We start from the raw sequence: 24,529 nt of genomic DNA, 5'->3' as shown, positions 1-24,529 counted from the left end.
CAAGGCTCATCCATGTCGTGCCAGTTATACCCAAGGAGTAAATAGTTCATTGGATGGATAGACCACGTTTGTGAGTGTGTGTGTGTCTCAGTCGTGTGTGACTCTTTGCGGCCCCGTGGGCCGTGGCCCACCTGGCTCCTCTGTCCATGGGATTCCTCAGGCAAGAATCCTGGAGCGGGTTGCTGTTTCCTACTCCAGGGGATCTTCCCGACCCAGGGATCGAACCCACCTCTCCAGGTGGATTCTTTACCACTGAGCCACCTGGGAAGCCGTTACATTCTATTTATCCATTGTCAATTAATGGACGTTCAAAATTGAAACAAAAAGTTATCTGGTATACAGAAAGCATGTAAGCAGAGAACTGTATGATAATGTGTGTCCAGTAAGTAACAAACACGTGTTAATACGTAAAGAGTTATGTAAATGCTAGCAAAGAATTCTGTCCTGGTTCAATAGGCCATTTTTGAGGTTCGGGTGTTTTCCTGTTTTTTTGACCATCATGCATAATATTCCCGTGGACGTGTGTACCTAAGGTTTTGTGTGGACAAACGCTTTCCTTTCTCTCGGGTGCCCGTCCAGAAGTAGAGTTGCCGGGCCTGCGTTCAGCCCTCGAGGAGCCGCCAGGCAGTGCGTCTCTGCCTGCAGCCTGCGAGGCTCCAGTCACGCCGCAGCCTCGCCAGCGTGTCGGTGGCGCTCTCCTCGCTCGTGGCCACCCTCGTGAGTGGGGAGCGGCTGCTCACTGGGCTGAACCTTTGGGCAGAGGCAGCGGCAGTCGCCCTAGGCGGGTTTCGGTGCCCAGGAGCCATCCGTGCGCAGCACAGGTGGGCACAGGCCAGCTTCATCGTTGCAGTAAGTTCCATTGGGTTGTGCAGACCAGGGAAAAGTTTAGAGAGGGGGAGTGGGGCTGCCCTGGAATTCGGAGCAGAGAAACTTCGGGGAACCACTGACAAGAGACTTAGAAGGAGAAGGTGATAAAAAGGAAAGTGAGAGGCTGAAGGAAAGGAGCTTAGGATCTTGATTTTTCTGCAGAATCCACTTAGTGATGGGTCCAGCCCAGTTCTGTGCTCGTACAGGGGGAAGAGCGGAGTCGCTGGCCAGCAGGGTCCACATAGCCGTGTTGTGTGTGTCCCGGGAGGCGTCTGTCTGGGTCGCTTTCGGTGTCTTCTGGGAGCCTGGAGCCAGCAGCTGGTGGATCTGAACTTGAGGGAGCGTCGGCCTTGGGCCGAGTGCTCATGGGGTGCGGAAGAAGAAGGCTACAAGCTCGAGAGCAAGCAGGCGGTGATCTGATCCCCAAGTGCGGCATTTTCTGGAAGGAATAACCGAGAAGCTGGGGGACGGCTGGAGAGGAGCCAGAGGTGTGTGGTGTTAGTCACAGCGTTCTGTCTGCTCTGAGGCCTTACCGAGGAGAGGTGGAGCGGAGCCCCTTCCTTCTGTCTCACTGTTCCTGCCGCCAGGCCAGTTGGTACAGTTCGTGTCAGGCTGGGCAGGATGAATCTGGAGCATCTGAGCGTAGTCTGGGTGAGGTGGTCGTTGAGGCTGTTGGAACGAAGCTTTTCTCTTCCAAAAGGTTAGTCTGTAAGTGTCCCTTTAGTTTTAATAGTGTGTAGAAACCTTCCTAAAACAGACCAGCCTCTCTTTCGTGCTCAGCGTCGCTGTGTGTAAAGGCCCTCACGCTCACGGCAGACTTCCGCTGCTGTTCGTCCCGTCACTTTCTTTACCCAGACCCGGCCAACGTGTCTTTCCAGACGCGGTCTTACTGCAGAGACTGCTTTCCGGCTCTGCTAATAGCGAGACGCTGGGCGGTTGTCTGGCCACAGTTCTGTGTGCTCTCTGTTACTCCAGGTCCTCTAAGCTGTGAAATCCAGTCTGTTCCAATTAGGTGGAAGGTTTCCCGTCACGGTTCTTACAGGTGTGTAGACTGCCCTTACTTTCTGAGTGAAACGTTGAGTCTTATGTTCTGATAAGGCATTTTGGAGCTTCCTCTTGATGAAAGAGATATGCTGGGAAGCATATTTGGATCCTGATGTTGGAGTTTCTGGGCTGCTCTGCTGGTTTCCGTGGAATGCCACAGCCCATATTTGAACCTAGGACTGTGCTGGGTGATTTGGAGAGCGCGGTCACTGTGGAGACCTGTGACCCGGCTCATTCTCACTGCCAGGACGGTCGTGGCTCCACTGCAGGTGCGCAGCGGTGGTGCTTCCGTTAGAGGCCTGGGGTCTGTACTGAGAGAGCTGGAATGCACAGAGTAACTGCTGATCAGTAGGACTCAAGAAGGAAGTGCGTTCTGGTAGTGATGTCTAGCTTTCAGACGTTTCTATTTCTTGGTAAGATCCTTCTGAAACAAATTTCTGAAGCGCTCGCTTGCAGTCTTGTTCTCGGTGTGACGCCGTTTCTCTCCGCAGATTCGCCTGTGAATGCATCACGAAGAGGCAGCCGAGAATGAAGAGAGCAACCAGGAGCGTCGGCTCAGCACCTAAGGTGTCGGGGACCAGCAGAGCGCAGGCAGCGGACAAAGCCAGGCCCGAGAGCAGCTGCTCCGCCTCTGCGGGCAGCAGGCCCGTGAAGCCTGGGGCCGCAGCAGCGTTGTTGAAGGTATTTGTGTGACGTGTTTGCGCTCGGCGGGTGTAGGAGGAGCGTGTCTCCCTGCGAGGCCTGGCCTCCCCCACAAACGCCGTGTCGGTTCGGCCTCTGCTGTGAACGGTGTGAAGGGGCTCGCGGTGTGGCGGGCTTCACTGGCGTTGGGCCCGTCGTTAGCAGCGACGCCGGGCGGCAGCTCGCCTGTGAGCAGGGCGCTGTGCCTCGGGGCAGGGCCCCCTTCCGGGAGCCCATGGAGCGCGGCGTGGAGGCGAGTCATCTGCAGAAACAGCTCGAGTGCCGGGAAACGGTCGGCTGTCTGGGGGAGCGGGAGAGCGGAGCGCGCCCCTTCCAGGAGGGAGGTGCTGCTTGTGCCTGAGGAGGCCTGATGGGGCGCGCACGCGTGCACGGTCTGGCCAGACGGCCAGTGCGACGCTCCCGAGCCCCACACGGGTTCTTCCGCCCCTCCCTTCATTACACCGCCGCGAAGACTGTGCTGATCAGCCTTAATCCCACGCAGGACCGGGAGGTGTTCGTGTAGCTAGAGCGTGACTGGTGTTCTCGTCACACCCTTCCTTTGGAGGCTGGTTTGTTCCCTGTCCGTCGTGGGGAGTGAGGTGCTCGAGCCCAGCTTTGGGGCAGGCCGGCCAGGCTGGCCTTGTGCGCCCTTGGGCTGTGGTCAGGGTGCAGCGGGGCGCGGGGCCTGGCTCAGGGCCGGGCCTCTGTGAGCGACGGCAGCAGGGCTTCCACGGCTCAGCCCGGCAAGCGTCCTCGGCCCGCGGCTCGTCCCTGGCGGCGGCAGCCTCCGCGTGGTGCTCCCGGCGTCCCGGGAGGCTGGGCCGGCGCTCGGCTCAGTGGGCAGAGCCCCGTGGCCCCCCCAGTCCTCCTCAGGCCGGAAGTCGCCGTGCCTGCCCTTCACTTGCTTGTCTCGGGGTGCAGGCTGTGCCGCTGCAGGAAGCGTGGAGCGCGCTGCTGCTCGTCTGACGGGGAGGAGCCAGCGGCGCCCGAGACAGTCTGTCCAGAAGCCTCTGTCCACTCGGCTTCACGGACTGCGACCTAACTGTTTCAGGAAGCGCCGTGCAGGGACAGCTGACGAGGGGCTTCTCGTATGAGTGGAAGATCTCACAGGAGGTGCTAGTTTTTCTCTCCCAAGGTTGTCGAACCTGAAGACAGACTCATCGCAGGGCCTGGGAGAGGCCCCCAGGTTTCTCCTCGCTGCGGCCCTGCTGAGGGCTGGGTGTCACCCTGTGACCCTGGGGCGATACCCGGAGTCGACCTTTGCCCTGCTTCTTCAGTCTGAATCAGCACGCTGAGCCATTTCCTCTGCGGCAGAGCTGCCTCTCCTATAGGAGAACCGGGGTTTTCTGCCAGCCACTCGGTTGCTGGGCTGTCCTTGCTCGAGTACTGTGTAGCTGGATGACCTTGATTTTCGGGGCTGGAGGAGCAGGTTGAAGCGTTGGCACGGGACGTGCACGCGGCCGGCCGGGCTGCCTCCTCCTCGCTGGCAGGCGGCGTCTCTGCGGTTCACTCTGGAGCGCGCCCTGAGCGAGTCAGGTCTCGAGAGGCGCGGGCCCCGGCGATAGCGCCTGGTCTCGAGCAGTGAGTAGTGAGTGCTTCCCCATCGTCAGGTGGAGAGGGCCGTGCCCTCGCTGTGCGCCTGTGTGCCCGTGTCCTCACTGTGCGCCTGTGTGCCAGTGTCTGTGGCCCGGGCCCTGCTCACCTGGCCGGCTCCTAAGTAGTCGTGTGTGTGTGTGTGTGTGTGTGTGTGCACACTGGGGGGGCGCGGGAGGCGATGCTGTTTGCGTGCGCTTTCTCTTCACTGCAGCAAGTGCCTTCACTCAAGAAGAAGAAAGGGTCGTTGAGTAGAGGTTGGCGTGAAAACCTAAGGAAAGAAGAAAGTAGTGAAAATGGAAGAGCTGGAAAAAGCAGAGGGCTTGGAGAGCCCACAGGCCTGAGTGCCGCGGACCTTTCCTGCGTGTCTCGCTGTGCTCCCCCGTGTGTGGCCGCTCCCCGCAGCCCGAGTCCATGCCTGTCACCGCTCAGCTTTGATGACTAACCCCAGGAATGAGGTGGTTCCCCCTTCAGTCACTCAGGTGCTGTGTGCACACACCTGCTCCATGGACACCCGCATGGGATCTCTCGCTGCCCAGCACTCACGGAACATGTGGCCCTGTTCTTGCAGTTGTGGGGTGTGGAGATGTGCCTTTCTTCTTTTTTAAGAAACACGGTATTCCTGTTTTGCTGCCCTGGGTCTTCATTGCTGTGTGCAAGCTTGCGCGAGCTGCAGCGAGTGAGGGCCCTCTCGAGTTGCGGTGCGCAGGCTTCTCTCGGGGATTGCGGGCTCTAGGCCCCCCGGCTCCAGCAGCTGCAGCGCGGCTTCCGCAGGCGCGGGCTGCGGGCTCCCGAGGGCACGGCCGGCAGGAGTTTTGACATGAGGGCTCCAGCTCCTTCGTGGCCTGGGCTCTTCCCAGACCAGAGATGGAGCCCATGCCCAGGGGAGTCCTGTTTCTTTCTTTTGCTTTTTGGCTGCAAACAAGGATTGAGCCCAGCCCCAGCATGGGAAGCGCCAGTTCCTATCCACTGGACTGCCAGGAAGTCCCCAAGTTTTTGCGTCTCGCTGCTTCTTATTTCAACTGTTGTTTGTGGTTAGATCTAGTAAGATGCAGGGAAGGACCAATTCACCTTAGTGGGCAAAACTTTTGGATCTTTGTTTATTCAAAGAGTGATTGGGAATCCCTGGTTCTTTGATTCAAAAGCACATGGTTTTTTTTCCCCCTCCTGTAGATCTTCAGCTCCCCCGTGCTCTCTCTCGTTTCTAAGAGAAGTAAAATCAGGTTTCCTCACTTTTTCGTCTTAAGTAATAAATTTATGCCCAACCTGGTTATCTGGAGTACTTGCTTCCTTTTTAAAAAGCTCACTTGTGTTTCAGTCATCTTCATAAAACATAAATAAATCAAACAGTCTTTCTCTAGTAGAATGGCCATTTAACCCTCACTGTGACCATAAAGCCTCTAGTGTTTTATTTGTATGTTATGTGGGCTTTTTAAAAAATCCTCTTCTTTCAATTTTGGCTTAGGCTACCAAAAAAAAAAAAAAAAGGTAGATAAACGTTAAAAAAATGACCTTCCAAGAAACTTCTGTTAGATGTTGGCTCCATCACTGGATCACTTCAGAGCAGGGGGCTCTTCCTTATTCACTGCTGCCTCTCTAGAAACTGCCAGGTGGCGCGCTGACTCCGGTGCTCCTGCTTGGTGAGCCACAGCCGAGGCGAGGGGTGGCAAGTAGGGTGTCCTCGCTGCTTCTCACCCGTCACTGAATCTGGCACGTGGGGGCATACCACGGGCTCCTGTGACATCTTTGAGTCCATTGTGATTTTCATATTTTTAGAAAGGAGTTGCAGCTGTTTATGAGCCAGCGAGAAGGTTCCATTTCTGCAGCGCCCAGGCACTCGCTGCCTGGTGGCTGCCAGGAGGTCTTTGCAGAGGCCGTGGGCTCAGCCTGAAAGTCAAGGGCTTTGGTTAGGGTCAGAATGTTGTTTAATGTCGCTCTACCTAACCAGCTTGTTTTTAATCTTTTGTTGCTTCTAGACCAAGAGCAGTGATGACCTCTTAGCTGGGATGGCTGGAGGGGTGACTGTGACCAATGGCGGCAAAGGGAAGAAGAACGCCTGCTCCTCCGCCGCGCCGCCCGCGCCCGCGCCCGCCACGAGCGCTGCAGAGACCAGGCCCAGGACCAGCACAGGTGCGCGCTGGGCGGGCCCGCGCCGCGGCGGCCTGCAGGGACTGCCGCCCGGCCGGGGAGCGCCTGACCTGTGCACAGCTGTCTGGTGCTCCATCTCCACACGCCCGTCTCCCTGTCGCTTGAGGGCCGTGCTCAGCTCCTTGACGCCCACCTTCAGTTCCAGGTGTCATCCACACATATCTGATTATCTCTGAAGGATGAGTGGGCTTTTAAAAATACATTCACAATGCCCTTATCAGGCCTTAAAATAACAATGTTTCAAACCGTTGGTTATTCAGTAAATATTCAAGTCTCCGCCTGTCTCACAGATGCTGCCTACATGCACTTCTTCTTCGCTTGGCTTAGGGTTCACCAGGACTCACTGAAGCTCCGCACAGAGTGATTGCCGGTGTCTCTTCAGTCTTCATCTGTAAATCTGCGAGTCCACCCCGCCCCTTTTTTTCCTCGCAATGCGGTCTTTGTAGAAACTGGCTGTCTGACCTGTAGAGTTTCTAGACTTTCTTTCCTCCTCTTTGCCCATGTCATGTGGCTTGCAGGACCTCTGTTCCCTCACCAGGGATGGAACCCAGGCCCGAGTAGTGAGGACACCGAGTCCTCGCACTGGGCCCCCCGAGAGTTCCCTCTGGCGGTCTGGGTTTTGGAGCCGCGCTCCTGTGCTGCGCGAGGCCGTGTTTCTTGAGTTCTCTCTGCTCGCTGTCAGTGCCCTGGATTTAGAGCCTTGATGGGCAGATGGAGGCTCCTCCGCTCCTCTCGCCTGCTCCTTCGTACAGGACCGTCGTCTGTCCGTCTGCCCGTGGTGTGGCTGTCTCCCGCTGCCTGGCGTTAGCAGCCTCTGATAGTCGGTGCCTAGATCCATTCACCCCAGTCCTGCCGTTCTTTCTTCCCTCATTAGCAGCAGGTCCTCTTTTTTTTAAGCTCTCATTCTGTAGTCCAGAGAGTAATGCTTTCACATGTTGCTGCTTACACTGAAAGAAAAAACTTGGAAACTTGCAGTATCTTAGGCCACTGTGTTTGTAGTAAGTGTGTGAAAGCGGATGGGCAGGAGCCAGAGCAGGCCCCTTCTGCTCCCATCGTCCAGGCTCTCGTCCCCTCCTTGTGTCCTGGACTTCTTCCTCGGCTGGGCGTGCCAGCTGCCCCCCCGCCTTGACCCTGTGCGGCCTCTTCCTTCCACCCAGACCCGGCCCACGCTGACCGCAGCCGCACGGTCGCCAGGAGGGAACGTGGACATCCTTACTTGGCTCTACAGGTGTGACTCCGTCTATTCCTCACCGCATCCCCGGAGGGCGAGACCATCCTCAGAGGTGTCCCTTAGAGGCTCTCAGCTCAGCATCGTGAGAGCCCCGCGCAGGAAGCTGCAGTGCCCTGCCCAGGCCACGCACCCATTCGCTCGGCGAATGCTTCCTGGGCGCCCGTTCTGTGCCAAGCCTCAGAGCTGGTGATGGAGCACCATGGACCATAGGTTTCTGCCCTGGGGCCCGGCGGCACCACATTTACCGCTCCAGCTTGTGTACCGAAAAGGAGGCCCGGTACTCTGATCCCTCGTATCCCCTCCCTCCCTGGCTTCAGAGTCTCCGTGTGTGCAGACGCGCACTTCCCTGCCGGCCCGCCTCCCGCCGCCGCGGGCGGCCCTCGGGCCACCCCGCAGGCCCTTTGTCCCATCTCTCCCCGTCCCAGCCTCCCTTCGCAGTCGCTCCTCCTCTGCCTGTGAAACGTAGCGCAGGTTCCTTACCCCGTCTGCTCTTGCGGAGAGCGGGCTCTTCTCCGCGAGCGTGGCCTCCCTGCGCGTCGCTGCTCTGTCTGCCCACGCCTCTCCTGCTGCTCTTCCTCCTCCTGGTGCTCCCCGAGGCGCCCTCTGCTTGCTCTCCGCCACCGTGCTCGCCTGCGTCTCCCCCTCCCCTGCTCAGGAAGACGCGCTGAGCACTGCTGCTGCGACTGCCTGGACTGTTGCTGGCGCCCAGGGCCTGTCCAGCCTTTCTCTCCCGCCCCACCCGCCACGTGGCCTTTCTTTTCCTTCTTGCACGTGATGCCGCGTCCACCACCTCGTCCCCGTCTGCCGAGGCCGCCAGCACCCCCTGCCTGCACTCCCCCGAGCCGCGGCAGAAGCAGGGGCTTCCCACAGCGTCCCCCGTCGGGCAGAGCTTCCGCCCTCCACTCCCTGGTTAGCCTGGTGCTGACATGTGAAGAACCAGTTGGCTCGTTAAGAATAGTTATTGGTCAGGTCTGTGACTTATTTTTCAAAGTAAAGAAGAGTCTGATGGTTTCTTTAAGTATTTGTGGATGAACACGTTCTTTTTATGTTGGTTAAATACACGGCCCTCTCAGTTGTTTGCAGAGGTGTAACTTTAGCAGTTGGTGACACTGTGGCTCGTTTGATGAAAGTGTCGCCAGGCCTTGGCGGCAACGCTGTGTCGCTTTCTAACACCGATGAAGGCCGAGCGGGTCCTGGGAAGTTGCAGGTTCTGCCGCACGGCCTGCCTGCGTTTGAATCTTGGCTCGTCCATATATTACCTGTGGGGCACTGGCAGATTATTTATCATCTCTTTCTGGGTTTCTTCCTCTGTAAAACAGGATGATGGCAATGAAGCCGGTGTAAATCACTGTGTGTGCGTTATTAACGCGTGTGTGGCGTGAGGATAAGTGCCGCTGCCTCTCTGAATGATTCTGGTTACTGGTGCTATCTGTGTGGCACTTCCCACGTGGAAAAAAAATCTGTCTGCCAGTCCCAGAAGCGCAGCTTGCATCCCTGGGTTGGGAAGACCCACCGGAAGAAGGGGAAGTGGCCGCCCCCTCCAGTATTCTTGCCTGGAAAGTTCCGCGAGCAGAGGGGCCGGGTGGCCCGCCACCCTCAGGGTCGCTAAGGACCGGCCGGGACTGAGGGACCGCGCCCGTGGCGTTTGTGATGTGAATGTTTCTTGCATTTTCTTTGACCATAGTTACTGTGTTTGTTGTGGGCGGCTTAGGTTTTTGTTTGTCCAGAGGCTGCCTCTCCCTCCTGGTCACCCACGGTCTTCCCTCACCTCCTGCTTCTGCAGGTAGCTGGCTGTGTGACCGGCTGTCCCTCGAGGCACCTTCCATAGCCTCCCCCGGACACTGGGCTCCGGCCACCTGTTGAAATCCGTGGTTTAGGGTTCAGGGCCATGTGTATTGAGATACGATCCGCATCCCATAAACTTGCCCCTTACGGCACGCAGCTCAGTGTGTGACGTCTTTTTCCACTGATAAATAAAGGGTGGTTGACCTTCCTGTTTGCAGGGAGCTGAGCTTGACCGTAACCAGACTCTGAGGCAGGGCCAGTGTGACAGGCCCTGTGCAGGCGCTGAGATCATTGCTCGTCCCCTTGGGGCTTACCTGGGTGCCTGCCTCTTGCCGATGTTCTGCTTTAAACTCTTTGTCTTCATCTTGTAGGCACGAGTTCTTCAGCCAAGCGCAGCACTTCCACAGGTAATAAAGAGTCCGGTTCTACTAGAGAAAGATTACGTGAACGTACCCGACTAAACCAGAGCAAAAAACTACCTTCTGCAGGTCAGGGGGCTAATGACGTGGCCTCGGCCAAACGCTCACGCAGCCGCACGGCTGCAGAATGCGACGTCCGCATGAGCAAGTCCAAGTCGGACAATCAGATCAGTGACAAAGCTGCTCTGGAGGCCAGAGTGAAGGATCTTCTCACCTTGGCCAAAACCAAGGACGTGGAGATTTTACACCTGCGGAGCGAGCTCCGGGACATGCGTGCCCAGCTGGGCATCAGCGAGGGCCCCCTCCCCGAGGGCGCCGAGGAGTCCGAGGAGAAGGAGGCCAGCGTCGCGCAGCAGGCGACCGGCGCGGCGCCCGCCTTGCTGCAGCTGCAGGAGCAGAACGCGGCCGTCCGCGAGGAGCTCGGCCAGCTGAAGAGCGAGAACCGGATGCTGAAGGACCGGCTGAACGCGCTGGGCTTCTCGCTGGAGCAGAGGCTGGACCACTCCGAGAAGCTGTTCGGCTATCAGTCCCTGAGCCCAGAGATCACCCCTGGCAACCAGAGCGACGGCGGGGGGACGCTGGCCTCCTCGGTGGAGGGCTCGGCCCCCGGCTCGGTGGAGGATCTGCTGAGCCAGGATGAAAACACGCTCATGGACCATCAGCACAGCAACTCCCTGGACAACCTGGACAGCGAGTGCAGTGAGGTGTACCAGCCCCTCACGTCCAGCGACGACGCCCTGGACGCGCCCTCGTCCTCGGAGTCGGAAGGCCTCCCGAGTGTCGAGCGCTCTCGCAAGGGCAGCAGCGGGAACGCCAGCGAAGTGTCTGTCGCGTGCCTGACGGAGCGGATACACCAGATGGAGGAGAACCAGCACAGCACGAGCGAGGAGCTGCAGGCCACCCTGCAGGAGCTGGCCGACCTGCAGCAGGTCACCCAGGAGCTGAACAGCGAGAACGAGCGGCTCGGCGAGGAGAAGGTGATCCTCATGGAGTCCCTGTGCCAGCAGAGCGACAAGCTGGAGCTCTTCAGCCGGCAGATCGAGTACCTCCGCTCCCTCCTGGACGAGCACCACGTTCCCTACGGCATCGACGAGGACGTGAAGAGCGGCCGCTACATGGAGCTGGAGCAGCGCTACGTGGACCTCGCTGAGAACAGCCGTTTTGAACGGGAGCAGCTCCTTGGCGTCCAGCAGCACCTAAGCAACACCCTGAAGATGGCCGAGCAGGACAACAAGGAGGCTCAGGAGCTGATCGGGGCGCTCAAGGAGCGCAGCCACCACATGGAGCGGGCCGTCGAGTCCGAGCAGAAGGGCAAGGCGGCCTTGGCCGCCACGCTGGAGGAGCTCAAAGCCACCCTGGCCAGTGACCAGATCGAGATGAATCGCCTGAAGGCCCAGCTGGAGAATGAGAAGCAGAAAGTGGCGGAGCTGTACTCTATCCATAACTCTGGAGACAAGTCTGACATTCAGGACCTCCTGGAGAGTGTCAGGCTGGACAAGGAGAAAGCAGAGGCTCTGGCCAGCAGTCTGCAGGAAGACCTGGCCCGCAGCCGGAATGACGCCAGCCGGCTGCAGGACGCCATCGCAAAGGTACCGGTTCAGTAGACAGGGCTCTGGGGCCGTGCAGAGCGGCCGTGGTGCACACACGCTGCCCGAGGGCCGGCAGCCCGCTGGCGTGCGGCTAGCTCTCCTGAGGGGACCTGTTTCTAAGCTGCTGGCCTGGGGAGGGAGCGGAAAGCGTCTTGTGACGACGCTTCCACTCTCAGCCTCTGCCTGTGGCCCTGCCTGTGGGAGGCCGAGGCTAGAGTCACGCCTGACAGCAGTTGCCCCAGCTCTGGGTGTGCCCTGGGGAGCGCATCAGGCCGGGCCACAGCGCCCTCGCGGCTGCAGGTGGACGCAAGAGAAGCAGAGAGCCAGCATTCCAGTCTGTGGGGCCAGCAGCGTCTGCCTCCTCTTCTCCTTCTGTGGTGTGCTTTTTCAGGTAGAGGTCTAGTTTGGGTTAAGCTGCTGTGCAATCTGTATGAGAGTCTGTTCTTAGTAATGTAAATCTTAATTTTTTAAGGATGACTTTCATAGATACAGTTTAGGAGAGGTATTTGTTGGCTCGTACGTGTTGGGGCCCCCATGAACTGACAGCTGGACAGTATTTGAGAATTTCGGTTTCTGGTTTTAATTTGATACGGAAACTGTCAGAAAGCAGACATCATTTTTGTGGGAAAGCATGTTAATTGTTGATGAGATGCATGCCTTCAGTCCAAACTTTGGAGAAGGGAAAACTTCGGAAACCTCTTCGTAAGTACTGTAGCGAGGTTCAGTGTGATGTCAGCGCGAGTTCAGTGGTGTGGCAGCGCGCCGTGCTGACGCGTGTTGTGTGACGTCCGAGTCACTGGACGCCCACAGCGGTCACACGGCCCTCCTCACTCTCGCAGAGCGGTGCCCACTTCGCTCCCAGCCCAGGCGGCCTGTGCCTCTGTCCTGGGACTTAGCTCAGAACAGCACTCACTTTCCTGATCTGCATCATCGATTCCACACAGGTAGAAGACGAATACCGAGCCTTCCAAGAGGAAGCTAAGAAGCAGATAGAAGATCTGAACTTGACCTTAGAGAAACTACGGTCAGAGCTGGAAGAGAAAGAGACGGAGAGGAGTGACATGAAGGAAACGATCTTTGAGCTGGAGGACGAAGTAGAGCAGCACCGGGCGGTGAAGCTTCACGACAACCTCATCATCTCCGACTTAGAGAGTAAGTGAGGCCCCGCCGGGGGACAGTGCAGGCCCGTCTCCAAATTAGAGAGTGAGGCCCCCCCGCCCGGCAGACGGTGCACGCCCGTCTCCAACTTAGAGAGTGAGGCCCCCACCGGAGGGACAGTGCAGGCCCGTCTCTAACTTAAGAGAGTAAGTGAAGCCCCCACCCGAGGGACAGTGCGGGCCCGTCTCCGAATTAGAGAGTGAGGCCCCCCACCCGTAAGTGAGGCCCCGCCCGGGGGACAGTGCAGGCCCGTCTCCGACTTAGAGAGTAAGTGAGGCCCGCCCACCTGTGGGGACTGTGCATGCTCAGGACGGACAGGTGGGGGTCTCCGCCTGGGCAGGGCTCTGGGGCAGCAGTGCTGTGGCCGGGCAGACGTGTGTGGGCTGGGGCCTCATGGCACCACCCGTCTCCCAGCTGCTGTTTTGCTCCTGAAGGACTGTTAAACAGAAGCATCTCTTTAAACTGCTTAACTATGAAAAGTCATTTCAGTGAGATGTTAATGAGGCTGTTAACTTTCTAGATCTTAGGAAAAGCCATTTATCATCAACGTCTCGTGGTTGCAAGTGTAATGAGACCAAAAACTTGATCTTTAGGCCTCCAGCACAGGTTTTCGTTTATCTGCTTAATTTTCCTCCTTTCCATGAAGATATCGTCAGGTAGATTTGGAATTTGGATTTTGAGTTGCTCTGCTTGCTTTTTTAAAAGATTTTTAAAAACTATTTTGTAATTATTTCAGACTTATAAAAAAATTTGCAAAAACAATGCAAGCATTTCTGTGTGGAAAATGTGGTGAAGAATGGAAATTTGTCTGGTCTTCTAGCAGGCTGTGTTCCGCTGCGAGTGAGGAAACAGATGTGCCGCGGAGCAGTTGGGCAACACTGACGGGCACGCGGATGCGGCCAGGCCACGTTCTGGCTGAGACGCGGCTTCGTCTAGTCACAAAGAGACACTAAAGACAGAAATGAGGAATGCTGTACCGGAAGGCCTGAGTGGTGTTGTGTCCCCAAAGATGCCGGTGTCATGAAGGGCCGAGGCTGAGGGGGCGTCCCAGGCTGCAGGACTTGGGACAGGCCAGCCCCTGCTCCCTTGCCTGCTGGGCCCCGGGCTGCCCTCAGGCTGTGGGGACAGACATCGGCATAAACGCATGAGGTGGACAGCCCACGGGGTCTGAGTGCTGGTAGGGACCACACACTGCCTTATGCCGGGGTGAGGGACGCGGTATGTGTCCTTAAGAAGGAAAGATGGACACAGGCAGACGGGCAGGGAGCGGAGACGGCAGAAGATGGAACACGGTGCACCGTTAGGGAGGCAAGGCTGAGCAACAGGGACATGGGTGCTCAGGATCTGGGCCTTGTGTTACTTCTCATATCTTTTTGTAACTTTCAAGTTATTTCCAAATGATAACGTTTTAAAAGTTCTTACGTACTCTTTACCTGGATTCTCTGAATATCAACAAATTTTAAGTTGTAAGCCTGCTAAGGATGGCCTGGTGGGGATGGGGAGGATGGAGATAGCCTTTCTGGATGCCTTGGAGGCTTTCCAGTCGCCCATTCATGTCTGACTCTTTGTGACCCCATGGACTGCAGCATGCCAGGCTGCCTTGTCCTTCACCGTCTCCCAGAGTTTCCCAAAACTCATGTCCATTGAGTCGGTGATGCCATCCAACCATCTCATCCTCTGTCGCCCCCTTCTCCTCCTGCCCTCAAACTTTCCCAACATCAGGGTCTTTTCCAATAAGTTGGCTGTTCGCATCAGGTGGCCAAAATATTGGAGCTTCAGCTTCAGTCCTTCCAGTGACTATTCAGGGTTGATTTCCTTTAGAATTCACTGGTTGAATCTCCTTGCTGTCCAAGGAACTCTCAAGAGTCTTCTCCAGCACCACAGTTCAAAGCATTAATTCTTTCGTGCTCAGCCTTCTTTATGGTCCAACTCTCACATCCATACATGACTACTGGAAAACCACAGCTTTGGCTAGATGGACGTTTGTGGACAAAGTGACATCTCTGGTTTTTAATACGCTGTCTAGCTTTTCACCCGAGGGGCAAGCATCTTTCAGTTTCATGGCTGCAGTCACCGTCCGCAGCCGTCTGGGAGCCCAAGGAGAAAAAGCCTGCCATGCGTCCGTCATGGCTTCACTTCTTTCTTCATCTGTTAGCCGTGAAGTGATGGGACCAGATGCCACGATCTTAGTTTTTTTGAATGTTGCGTTCTAAGTCAGCTTTTTCGCTTTCCTCTTTCACCTTCATCAAAAGGCTCTTTATCTTTTGTTCTTCGCTTTCTGCCATAAGGGTGGTGTCATCTGCACGTCTGAATTTATTGAAATTTCTCCCAGCAGTCTTGATTCCAGCTTGTGCTTCATCCAGCCCGGCATTTCACGTGATGTGCTCTGCGTAGAACTTAAATAAGCGGGGTGACGCGTACGCAGTCTGGACGACATGGTCCTTTCCCCGTTTTGAACCAGTCCGGTCGTCGTTCCATGTCTGGTTCTAACTGTTGCCTCTTGACCTGCATACAGGTTTCTCAGGAGGCAGGTAAGGTGGTCTGGAATTCCCGTCTCTCTAAGAATTTTCCACAGTTTGTTGTGATCCGCAGTCAAAGGCTTTAGTTTAGTCAGTGAAGCAGAAGTAGATTTTGTCTGTGACCCACTGGATTTAGCAGTTTGATCTCTGGTCCCTCTTGTATGTCTGTACAGCTTGTAAATCCAGCTTGTACATCTGACAGTTCTTGGTTCAAGTGCTAAAGAAGACTAGCTTGAAGGATTTTGAGCATTACCTTGCTAGCATGTGAAATGACCGCAACCGTGTGGCAGTTTGAACATTCTTTGGCCTTTCTTTGGGATTGGAATGAAAGCGGACCTTTTCCAGCCTTGGCTAGAGCTGTTGAAATTTCGGGTCATGCTTCTTTGTGGACCGACAGGCAGATGCAGCATGGAGCTGGAGCGCCTGTGCCGTGGGTGCAGGGGTTGACCTACTCCCAGGAGAGGGGGGTTGTTTGCGTCAGCCCTCCAGGTGTCTGGTGGCGATTCTGAGCTCTGGCTGGTTGACCCGGCCTTTGTAGGATGACCTCAGGGCTATTTATTCCAAAGTGTGAGGATACTGAAGTGGCTTGTGGGAACGTATTCCTGAGAGACATAGCGATGCACTTTTTCATCTAAAGTTTTAGAAAACTTTTAGTTTAACATTTGTGTCCAGTTTGTATTTCATTGTCTGAACTGAGAGAGTTACTGCATTTTACTTTCTAAATACAGATGGTTCTAAAGTTTGAGATTAACTTGGGAGCTCAGTGTCTTCTTTTAGTACAGATAATAGCCTTTTTCCCTTGCAAACCTTTTGCTTTGAATGTGGAAAGAGTGACACCTTGTGGTAATTGGGGTGATAGCTAGAAAAATGTAAGAGGTTTCCAGGGACAAAATTTTCCATATCAATGCCAAAATAAAAATTACATAAACAGGGCACGAATTTTAATTATAAAATGGCTGAAAATCCTTAATAAAATCTTTTTAGCCATGTAGTTTCTCTCCCCAATTTTTAAAAAATGTTTTATTTTGTATTTGGGTATTGCCAATTATGGAAACATTAACAGGCTTTATTTTCTTGGGCTCCAAAATCACTGCAGATGGTGATTGCAGCCATGAAATTAAAAGACCCTTGCTCCTTGGGAGGAAAGGTATGACCAACCTAGACAGCATATTAAAAAGCAGAGACATTACTTTGCTGACAGAGGTCTGTCTGGTCAAGGCTATGATTTTTCCAGTAGTCATGTATGGATGTGAGAGTTGGACCATAAAGAAAACTGAGTGCTGAAGAATTGATGCTTTTGAACTGTGGTGTTGGAGAAGACTCTTGAGAGTCCCTTGGACTGCAAGGAGGTCCAACTAGTGAATCCTAAAGGAAAAATCAACCCAATAGTCACTGGAAGGACTGATGCTGAAACTAAAGCTCCAATACTTTGGCCACCTGATTCGAATAACTGACTCATGGAAAACACCCTGATGCTGGGAAGGGTTGAAGGCAGAAGGAGAAGGGGACGACAGAGGATGAGAGGGCTGGAGGGCATCACTGCTCAACGGACGTGAGTTTGAGCAAGCTCCGGGAGTTAGTGATGGACAGGAAGCCTGGCGTGCTGCATTCCATGGGGTTGCAAAGAGTGGGACATGACTAAGCAACTGAACTGAACTGATAGCTCATTAATGGGCTTCCCTGATGGCACAGTGGGTAAAGAATCCGCCTTCAGTGCAGGAGACACAGGTTCGATCCCTGGGTCAGGAAGATCCAGTGGAATAGGGAATGGCAGCCTGCTTCGGTATTCTCACCTGGGAAATCCCACGGACGAAGAGCCTGGTGGGCTGCAGTCCACGGCGTCGCAGGCAGGCGGACGCGACTGAGCTTGAGCACAGAGACGATGGCTGATCAGCAACGTTGTGAGGGTCCCAGGCGGACAGCAGGGGCTCAGCCACCCGTGCGCATGCGTCCCGTCCCAGCCGTGCGGACCCCCGTGCAGCACGGCGCAGAGCTCCCTGCGCCGCACAGGAGGCCCTTGTTGGTTATCCATTGTAAATATAGCAGTGTGTACATGTCCAGGTTTAGAGATGAAAGCTGGAATGCCCAGAAGCGCCCGGGGAGCTGTGTGGCGGGTAGCACCTCCGCCTGGATGCGGCAGTCGGTAGCGTCGCGTAGCGTACGCCTTCTGAGTGTGTGTTTAGCTGGACCAGTTGGCAGTAAGCTGTGGACACTGACCTTGGAGTATTTCAGCACGTTCTCCTTGTAACCACAGTGCAGTATCACAGTTAGCAAAGCTAGGCATAAGTTCTTAGCATCGTCGAATACCCCGTGCGCAGGTTTCCCTAGCTGACCCTAGAGTGCCCTTTATAATTGTTTGATCAGATCCAGGATCCAGACACATTTCCTGTAATTTATTGTTATAGCTACATAATCTGATAGGAGTTAGTTTTTTCTTCAAGAATTCTAGCATTTGGGATGTGTGCTAAGTCAGCACTTGATTTAGGGGAGTCCATGAAAGAGAATGCTGCTAACTGGGAAATGAGGGGTTTTCCTGTGGAATGAAAGCATCCCCATAGTCACTTTTAGAACCTTTTTAATCACCACCCCCTCCAAAGCAATCCGGCACCCATTAGTAGCCACTGGTCATTTACCCCAGCGTGGTTCTGACTTTTTAATAGACAGGATTTCAAAACAGCTTTTGTGAATGTACTCAGGACCTGGAGGAAAGCATACTCGTCGTGATGAACAAACTGCAAATCTCCGGAGAAGTAAAAACTGCTAAAATGGAAGCTAGTACGTATTCTGGAAATGAAACATTAGACAGCAAATACAGAAAGTTACGGAGTCATTCAGACTGCAGCTCAGAGATGCAGAAGAACCTCTGGCCTTGAACGTCAGCCCGTAGACATCAGGGAGAAAGACGCTGGAAACAACGAGCAGGGCGTCCTTGGTGTCTGTGGGACACTGCGGTGTGTGTGTGGCCAGGGGTCCACACGGCCCCCCGGAGAGCTCAGCACCGTGTAGACCTGGAGGGCGTGCCGGGCTGGCCTGGCCTGCGGTTTCCTCGCCGCACCGGGACGCCACATCTGAGCCGGGAAGGTCTGAGCAGCAGCTCTCCCTGTAAATGCTCTTGAAGACTTCCAGCTCAGGACGATGGCCTGAGGCCACATACACCTCCTTTCCCTCCCACAGTCCCAGGGACACGGCGGGAGAGACGTGAGAATACTCTGAACAGTAGAGCAGAGAGACATCGGGAAGGATCCTGTCCGCAGGCCAAGAGTTCTGAGCAGTCTCTGGAAGACTTTCTGTAAAGCCGATGGACTTGGCCGTGGGCATCAGCGGGGACAGAGAGGGCTGTGGCCTAGAGAACTTCGCACCTCTCAGTAGTGACGTCCCCACCGTGCCCTGGGGCTGAGGGCAGCGGTCCTCCCTGTGGGCTCAGGCCGAGGCATAAGGCACTGGGGGTCCTTACACCCCCTCCTCTGTTGGGCGCCGGCTCTGCTGTTGGCCGGACGCTGCTCCTGGGCTCGTCTCTGTCTAAGGAGTGTGGGAATATGGGCCCAGGCGCCCCCAGCACCACGCCCTTCGTACTGTGCCTGGGTAACTGCAGGCTGCCGTGTTGTCTTGAAAAGGAGACCACACAGGGCAAGGCAGCTGGGCCCTGCAGTGAAACGGGCGCGTGCACCCCTGCCGCCTCCGCAGAAACCACCTTTTCCCTCTTGCTGGTCCAGAGTGTGTCCCCCTCCCCACCCCCCCCACCAGCGGCTCCTGTCATCAGCAGAGCCTGCCTTTAGCCGGTGTTCCGCCCAGAAGCATGCAGGAGTCTCTGATGCGAACCATTCTTTGTAAGTAAGAAAGACCAGCCAGGACTCACTAGACGTGTTAATGCCTTCTTGTTTAGTCAACTCCGACTCTTTGCGACCCCGTAGACTGTAGTCCTCCAGGCTCCTCTGTCCGTGGGATTTCCCAGGCAAGAATGCTAGCAGGTTGCCATTTTCTTCTCCAGGGGATCTTCCTGATCCAGGGATCGAACCTCTGTTTCCTGCACTGGCAGGCAGATTCCTTACCGCTGAGCCACCAGGAAAGCACCTTTTAACTTAGAGGAGAATAGCAGAAAGAAAGCTCAACAGAGCCTCCAAAATAAAGCTGCTAATGTGCCGAGCAAAACACAGCTGACTGGTATCAAGGACAGTGGCACCAGCAAGGCCTCAGGCCCAGCTTAGCCACGACCTCCCCTGCCATTCGCTGTCTGCGTCGCCCTATTCTGTGCTCACTTGCAGCTGCGTTCTGCCCTCTGCAATCCCTGAGGTTCAGGCCAGCTGGGGTGGCATCCCGATGCTTGGAAGTCGATGACCGTGGTGAGCATGGGTGGCTCGAGACCAGAGAACGGGCAGGGCAAGAGGAGGAAAGCTGTGTCCTGCTGTGATGAGACGGCCTGGAAGGCACGGTACTGGGGAGCCTCCGTGGAGGACAGTCGTGTTGACTGTGTATGGTTAAAACTTTCAGTTCAGTGAAGTTCCAGGATTATTAATAAACGGTGTTGGGAGAGTATTTGAAATAAAAATCGAATATGTAGAGAGGTTCAGTAAGACTAGAGTAACCCGTTAGCCGAATGATGCGTGTGAATAAGTCAGAAAAAGATACAGGAGGATGCTTGACTTCTGAAAAAAGCAGTGAGACTCAAGATGGGGGTGAGAAGAATTTAAGAGAACTAACATGTAAGAGAGGAGAAAAGGGTCCTTTCTGGAGTAGTGGTCAGAATTTTTACAAGTGTAACAGAGCCATAGCAACCTGCTTGCAGAAATCTGCTCTTCAGAGACATCCTTAAGAGTTTGCAGCTATCCACACAGATGTGGATGCTCCCGAGTCGCAGGTTACTAGAGACCAGGATTTTTTGGAGAAGGTGATGGCACCCCACTCCAGTACCCTTGCCTGGAAAATCTCATAGATGGAGGAGCCTGGTGGGCTGCAGTCCATGGGGTCGCGAAGAGTCGGACACGACTGAGCGACTTCACTTTCACGCATTGGAGAAGGAAATGGCAACCCACTCCAGTCTTGCCTGGAGAATCCCAGGGACGGGGGAGCCTGGTGGGCTGCTGCCTATGGGGTCGCACAGAGTCGGACACGACTGAAGCGACTTAGCAGCAGCAGCGGCAGCAGAGACCAGGAAACGACCTATATTTTCAACAGTTGAGTCCAGTTAGAAGCCCGTGGGCTTGGTGCGTCCCTGCCACGGCCGCCCTTTCACCAGCCAGGGTGAGCACGCCCGGTCGGCGTGCGCAGGCCAGAGAAACGTGTGCGTGAAAGAAAGCACGCGCCAGGGGACAAGCCGGGTGCGTTGCCTCTGTGATGAAGACCGTGGCAGTCTTACTGGAGCATTGCACTCAGACTGTGGCCAGCCGCAGTGGCGTCCCGAGGAAACACCGGTCTCCGTGTGTTCCGTCCCGTAAAGGCTCTGACTTGGTGACTTCTCAGAAAGAATTCTGTATTCTGGAGCGCGTGGGTTGACGTGGGCCCTGTTGACGGTTTCAGGCGGCCCTTCAGCGCCTCCTCCCCCTCTGCAGGCGTGTCCCCAAGTAACACCTGAAAAGCTGGAGGCACTCACAGTGTTTCCGAGAAATGCTGGAGCCGCTCTGAGTGGCTGCTGACGGGGCTGCTGAGACAAACCATGACACTCCCAGTTGGTGGAGTGGGAGTGTGGCCGTCGGACTGGTGCTGCGGACCCGTATTCACTGATGAAAGTGCCCGGCATCTGCTGGCTGGGGGGAGAGCTCGTAAAGCAGTGGAAACAGTGTAATGTTTTTCCCTGTAAATGTGTCTTACTGTTAGAATCGGGGATAAAAGTTAGCCGCATTTTGGGGGGAGGGACAAAAACGAGTAAAATAAAAAGCAACAGGGACTTCCCTGGCAGTCCATTGGGTTAACCCTGCATGCTTCCGAGGCAGGGGACATGGGCCCGCCCCTGCGTGGGGGGCTAAGACCCTGCGTGCTGTGCGGCAGGGCCCAAAGAGACAAAAGTGGGGGATGGCTTACTTTAAACCCACATGCAGCCTCTTGCATCAGGGGCTCTGTTTTGGGGGTATAGCTGTGGCCTGGTGGCTGTCTGCCCGCTGCCCCGCCCCTGGCCCTGAGGGGTGCAGCTTTAGCTCACAGGTTCCCAGGTCCTTCCTGCCTCTGAAAACGGCACCTGACGGCCATTGGCAACACCAGCCAAGTGCAAAGCCGGCTCAGCACTGGGCATCTTCTGGCATCGGAGGGCAGGGGAGCTTGTGGGGACTTTGCTCCCTTCACATCACAGGGGTCACAGGGGACCCCGTGGCGAGGTCGCTGCTCACGGCGCCTGCAGCGGGGCAGGCCCGCAGCTGGAAGTGGTGCGGAGGCCCAGCTGACGGTTCGTCATCGATGTTGGGTCTTGCCGGTGGGAAGGTTGTGACTGGGTCTGTGCCGCTGCCCAGAATTGTTCAGAGCAAGGTTGGTCCAGTGGCAGTGAGAACAGAGATGCGCCGCTCTCGAGAGTAAAGGCGGAGCTGTAGAGCTAAACCTGAGGGAGGGAGGCCGGCGCAGCTCTGTCCTTCGACAGACGGTGGTGCTGCGTGTGAGGTGGAGGCAGCAGGTGGCGGCGCCCCTCGCACTCAGGGCGCTGAGGCGGGAGCTGTGTGCAGAGGCCCCGGGGTGGCTGAGCCCCACGCTGCCCTGTGTGACGGGCACTGCCCAGCCTCCTCACAGCGAGGACTGGACCGCCGACGCCCGTGTTGCCAGGGAGGGAAAGCCTGTTGTCACTTTCCGTGCTTCTGTGGAGCGTGAATAACAGGATTCCCTGGAGGCTGCTGAAGTGCTGCATCCAGCCTGAGGGGGCCACTGGCCGTCAGCGCCCTTCTGTGTACCTGGAGGCGCAGCAGCAGGGGGCACGCGGCGCTGAGGGTGAGGGTGTCCCCTGAGAGCTGCGGCCTGTGAGCCCTCGGCCGTGAACGCCGAGGCTGCTGCCGGGAGAGGGTGGGAGCCGAAGGAGGGAGCCTGAGACGGCCGTGCGGCTCACGTGCCGCCGGAGGGTCAGGGCGCTGAGACCTGCGGTCACGCGCCCCACGTGAGTCCCCCTGCACGACAGGCCGTCTGCCGCCAGAAGGAGGGAAAGCAGTTTTCAGCAGAGGAGAGATACAGTTTTTTGTTTTGCTTGTTTTAACTGTCAGATATTTTTTGCACGTTAAGTGTAGCATAAAGGAAAGGTGTGTGACCCTTAGTGTTCTCCACGCTAGAAATGTTACAGCTTCTGTCCTTGTTCCTTGACCGTGTCTGCTGATATCACCAAGACCCCGATTTCATCCACATGTAGGTCAGACGGAGCCCAGTTCCCTCTGGTTGCAGAGTCATCCTCACCTAGGGGTACTGGGCTTGCCTGTGCACCTGTGTTCCCACTTTGCCCTGAGCCAAATGGGATGGCCCGTTTGACCCCTGAGTTTCCAGGTGAAGTGAGGTCTGAAGCAGCTGTGTGGAGACAGACTGTTAAAATTTGATCCTTTGCAATGAAAGCATCCTCTTTTCTGTCTCTGAAAGGGTAGGAACTGCACCTTTTTTTTCCTTTCCTTACATCTCAGGCACCTTGTGCAAAAATTTAACACAAAAGAAGGTACTTATTAGCAGTTTCTTGAATTACTGAGTAAAAGTAATTAAGTTTTTATTTCGTAAAAAGCTGACTTTTTGGAATAGTGGAAAGTGATTTCCCTGTGCCTGCCTGGGTCCTGGGATGTGGCCTTGTCTGCGCGCTCATCTTCGCAGCCCTGGTCTGTCTAGAAAGGCCTTTGCACATTGGCGGTGCTCATCAGATGTTCACATTGCATGACGTGGTTTGGAGGAAATTCACGTTATGCAAGAAATAACTTGAGGAGTGTTGATTTACTTAATCCTTTGTGAAAAGACTTTTCTATAGAATTAAACAGCAGCTCCCCAAGTTATTAAATAATTAAGTTTGTAAAAAGTTCAGTAAAGTCACGACCTTTCTGGAATTTATTCCAGTGTGCAGAGTTAAGCTATGCTTGTAAAAATAGGTTAGTAACCCTTTTGATTAAAAGCTCCCATTTTAATTGCAGTCAGCGTTGTTTTGCTTGGCTATGAGCCAGCAGTGTGTGTGTGTGTGTGTGTGTGTGTGTGTGTGTGTGTGTGTGTGTGTGTGTGTGTGTGTGTGTGTGTGTGTGTGTGTGTGTGTGTGTGTGTCCAACAATTGATTTAACTTAGCTTTTTGTTTCAGAATTAGGGCGCTGCGGAAGGAAGTCATCCAGAAGTCGCAATTTAAATTTGATATTTTCCTTACAGAGTCATACTGGTTTATACTTAGATTGGAATTCCTTTTCAAGTTTTGCATTAAAAATAGAAAGTCTTTGGGCAGGATGACTTTTTGAATAGCATATATAAGTACCCCCTCCCTTTCTATTTTTCCTTTTAAACATGGTTTAAGAATAAATAGTTAAACTTTTGTGGTCTTTTCAGATACGGTTAAAAAACTCCAGGACCAGAAACATGACATGGAGAGAGAAATCAAGACCCTGCACAGGCGACTGCGGGTAGGAACGCGCGCGGCTCCCCGAAAGCTGCGCCCGCCGCCTGCGCCCCGAGCCGCAGACGCGGCCGTGGCCCAGAGCCACCGGGCTGCGGGTGGGCGAGGCCGTCCCCTCAGAGAGGGGCTGGCACCGTGTTTGACGAGATGCCCTTAGGGAGAGGGGTTATATCCTGGGAAGAAGCGTCATGAGCCGTAGGTGATGAAAGCCCCCAAGCTGCGCTGACTTCCGTGGGCTCTCCGCCTTCTGTGCATTTGACCAGTCTGCCACGGCAGTGACGCTCTGACGCAGAGGGCGGGGGAGGCTGGTCTCGAGGTTTGGGTTGACCCTGCAGTGCGGGAGACCTGGGTTCAGTTCCTGGGTGGGGAAGTTCCCCTGGAGAAGGGAATGGCAACCCACCCCAGTGCTCCTGTCTGGAGAATCCCACAGACAGAGGAGGCTGGCAGGCTGTGGTCCGTGGGGTCTCACGAGTCGGACATGACTTAGCGCCGTCTCCCTTCCTCTCCGTCGCCCAGGCTGTGAGGGGTACTGGGCGCTGCCCCTGGGGTTGGCCGCTGTGACTCCAGGAGGCGCCTGCGTCCTCCATGGCTGTGGGAGGCCACACAGCGGACAGTCCTGGGCTCCTCCTCCTGTGTGTTTTGTCTGCTGAGATTAAATTTAGTGTTTTCCTTCTGGCTGCCTCTTCCTTTCTGATTTTTTTTTCCGGTTCGTTTTTGATGTCAGGATATTTATAGTTTTTCACTGTAAAATCTTCCAGTGTAGCTCACACACCATATATCTACCTGCTTGAGCTCTTCACAGGCATATTTTGGAAGATATGTTTGTTTTCACAAGACTAACTTTGAAGCTTGTCACAGGGAAAGGAGGCCTGACCTGATCATCCTTACTGAGCAGTCCAAGTGCGTGCTGCCTCAGCAAGCAGGTCAGCTGGCAGCTGTTCCTCACCAGGAGCACCGTTCACTAA

The 24,529-nt window shown here is 55.3% G+C and overlaps 1 protein-coding gene across 5 annotated transcripts in view; it reads left to right on the top strand.

Annotated features, from left to right (window-relative positions):
* The window catches only part of SPECC1L (sperm antigen with calponin homology and coiled-coil domains 1 like), an 86,145-nt gene that overhangs the window by 20,922 nt on the left and 40,694 nt on the right, over positions 1-24,529 (top strand). For 3 of the 5 annotated variants that reach the window (XM_027956857.3, XM_027956856.3, XM_042234166.2), the window contains 5 exons: positions 2,403-2,592; positions 6,162-6,315; positions 9,721-11,357; positions 12,302-12,509; positions 23,498-23,571. In XM_027956857.3, the coding sequence (XP_027812658.1) occupies positions 2,440-2,592; positions 6,162-6,315; positions 9,721-11,357; positions 12,302-12,509; positions 23,498-23,571 (2,226 nt within the window). In that variant the 5' untranslated portion in view covers positions 2,403-2,439. Of the gene's footprint in view, positions 1-2,402; positions 2,593-6,161; positions 6,316-9,720; positions 11,358-12,301; positions 12,510-23,497; positions 23,572-24,529 lie in introns of those variants that run through there. The other 2 variants (XM_060401354.1, XM_042234168.2) reach the window with 2 other exon arrangements.

Source organism: Ovis aries, chromosome 17, assembly GCF_016772045.2.
Source record: "Ovis aries strain OAR_USU_Benz2616 breed Rambouillet chromosome 17, ARS-UI_Ramb_v3.0, whole genome shotgun sequence".
In the NCBI taxonomy this organism is placed as follows: domain Eukaryota; kingdom Metazoa; phylum Chordata; class Mammalia; order Artiodactyla; family Bovidae; genus Ovis; species Ovis aries.
Note: the sequence above shows the minus strand (reverse complement) of the source record. Positions and strands in the feature narration are given on the sequence as shown.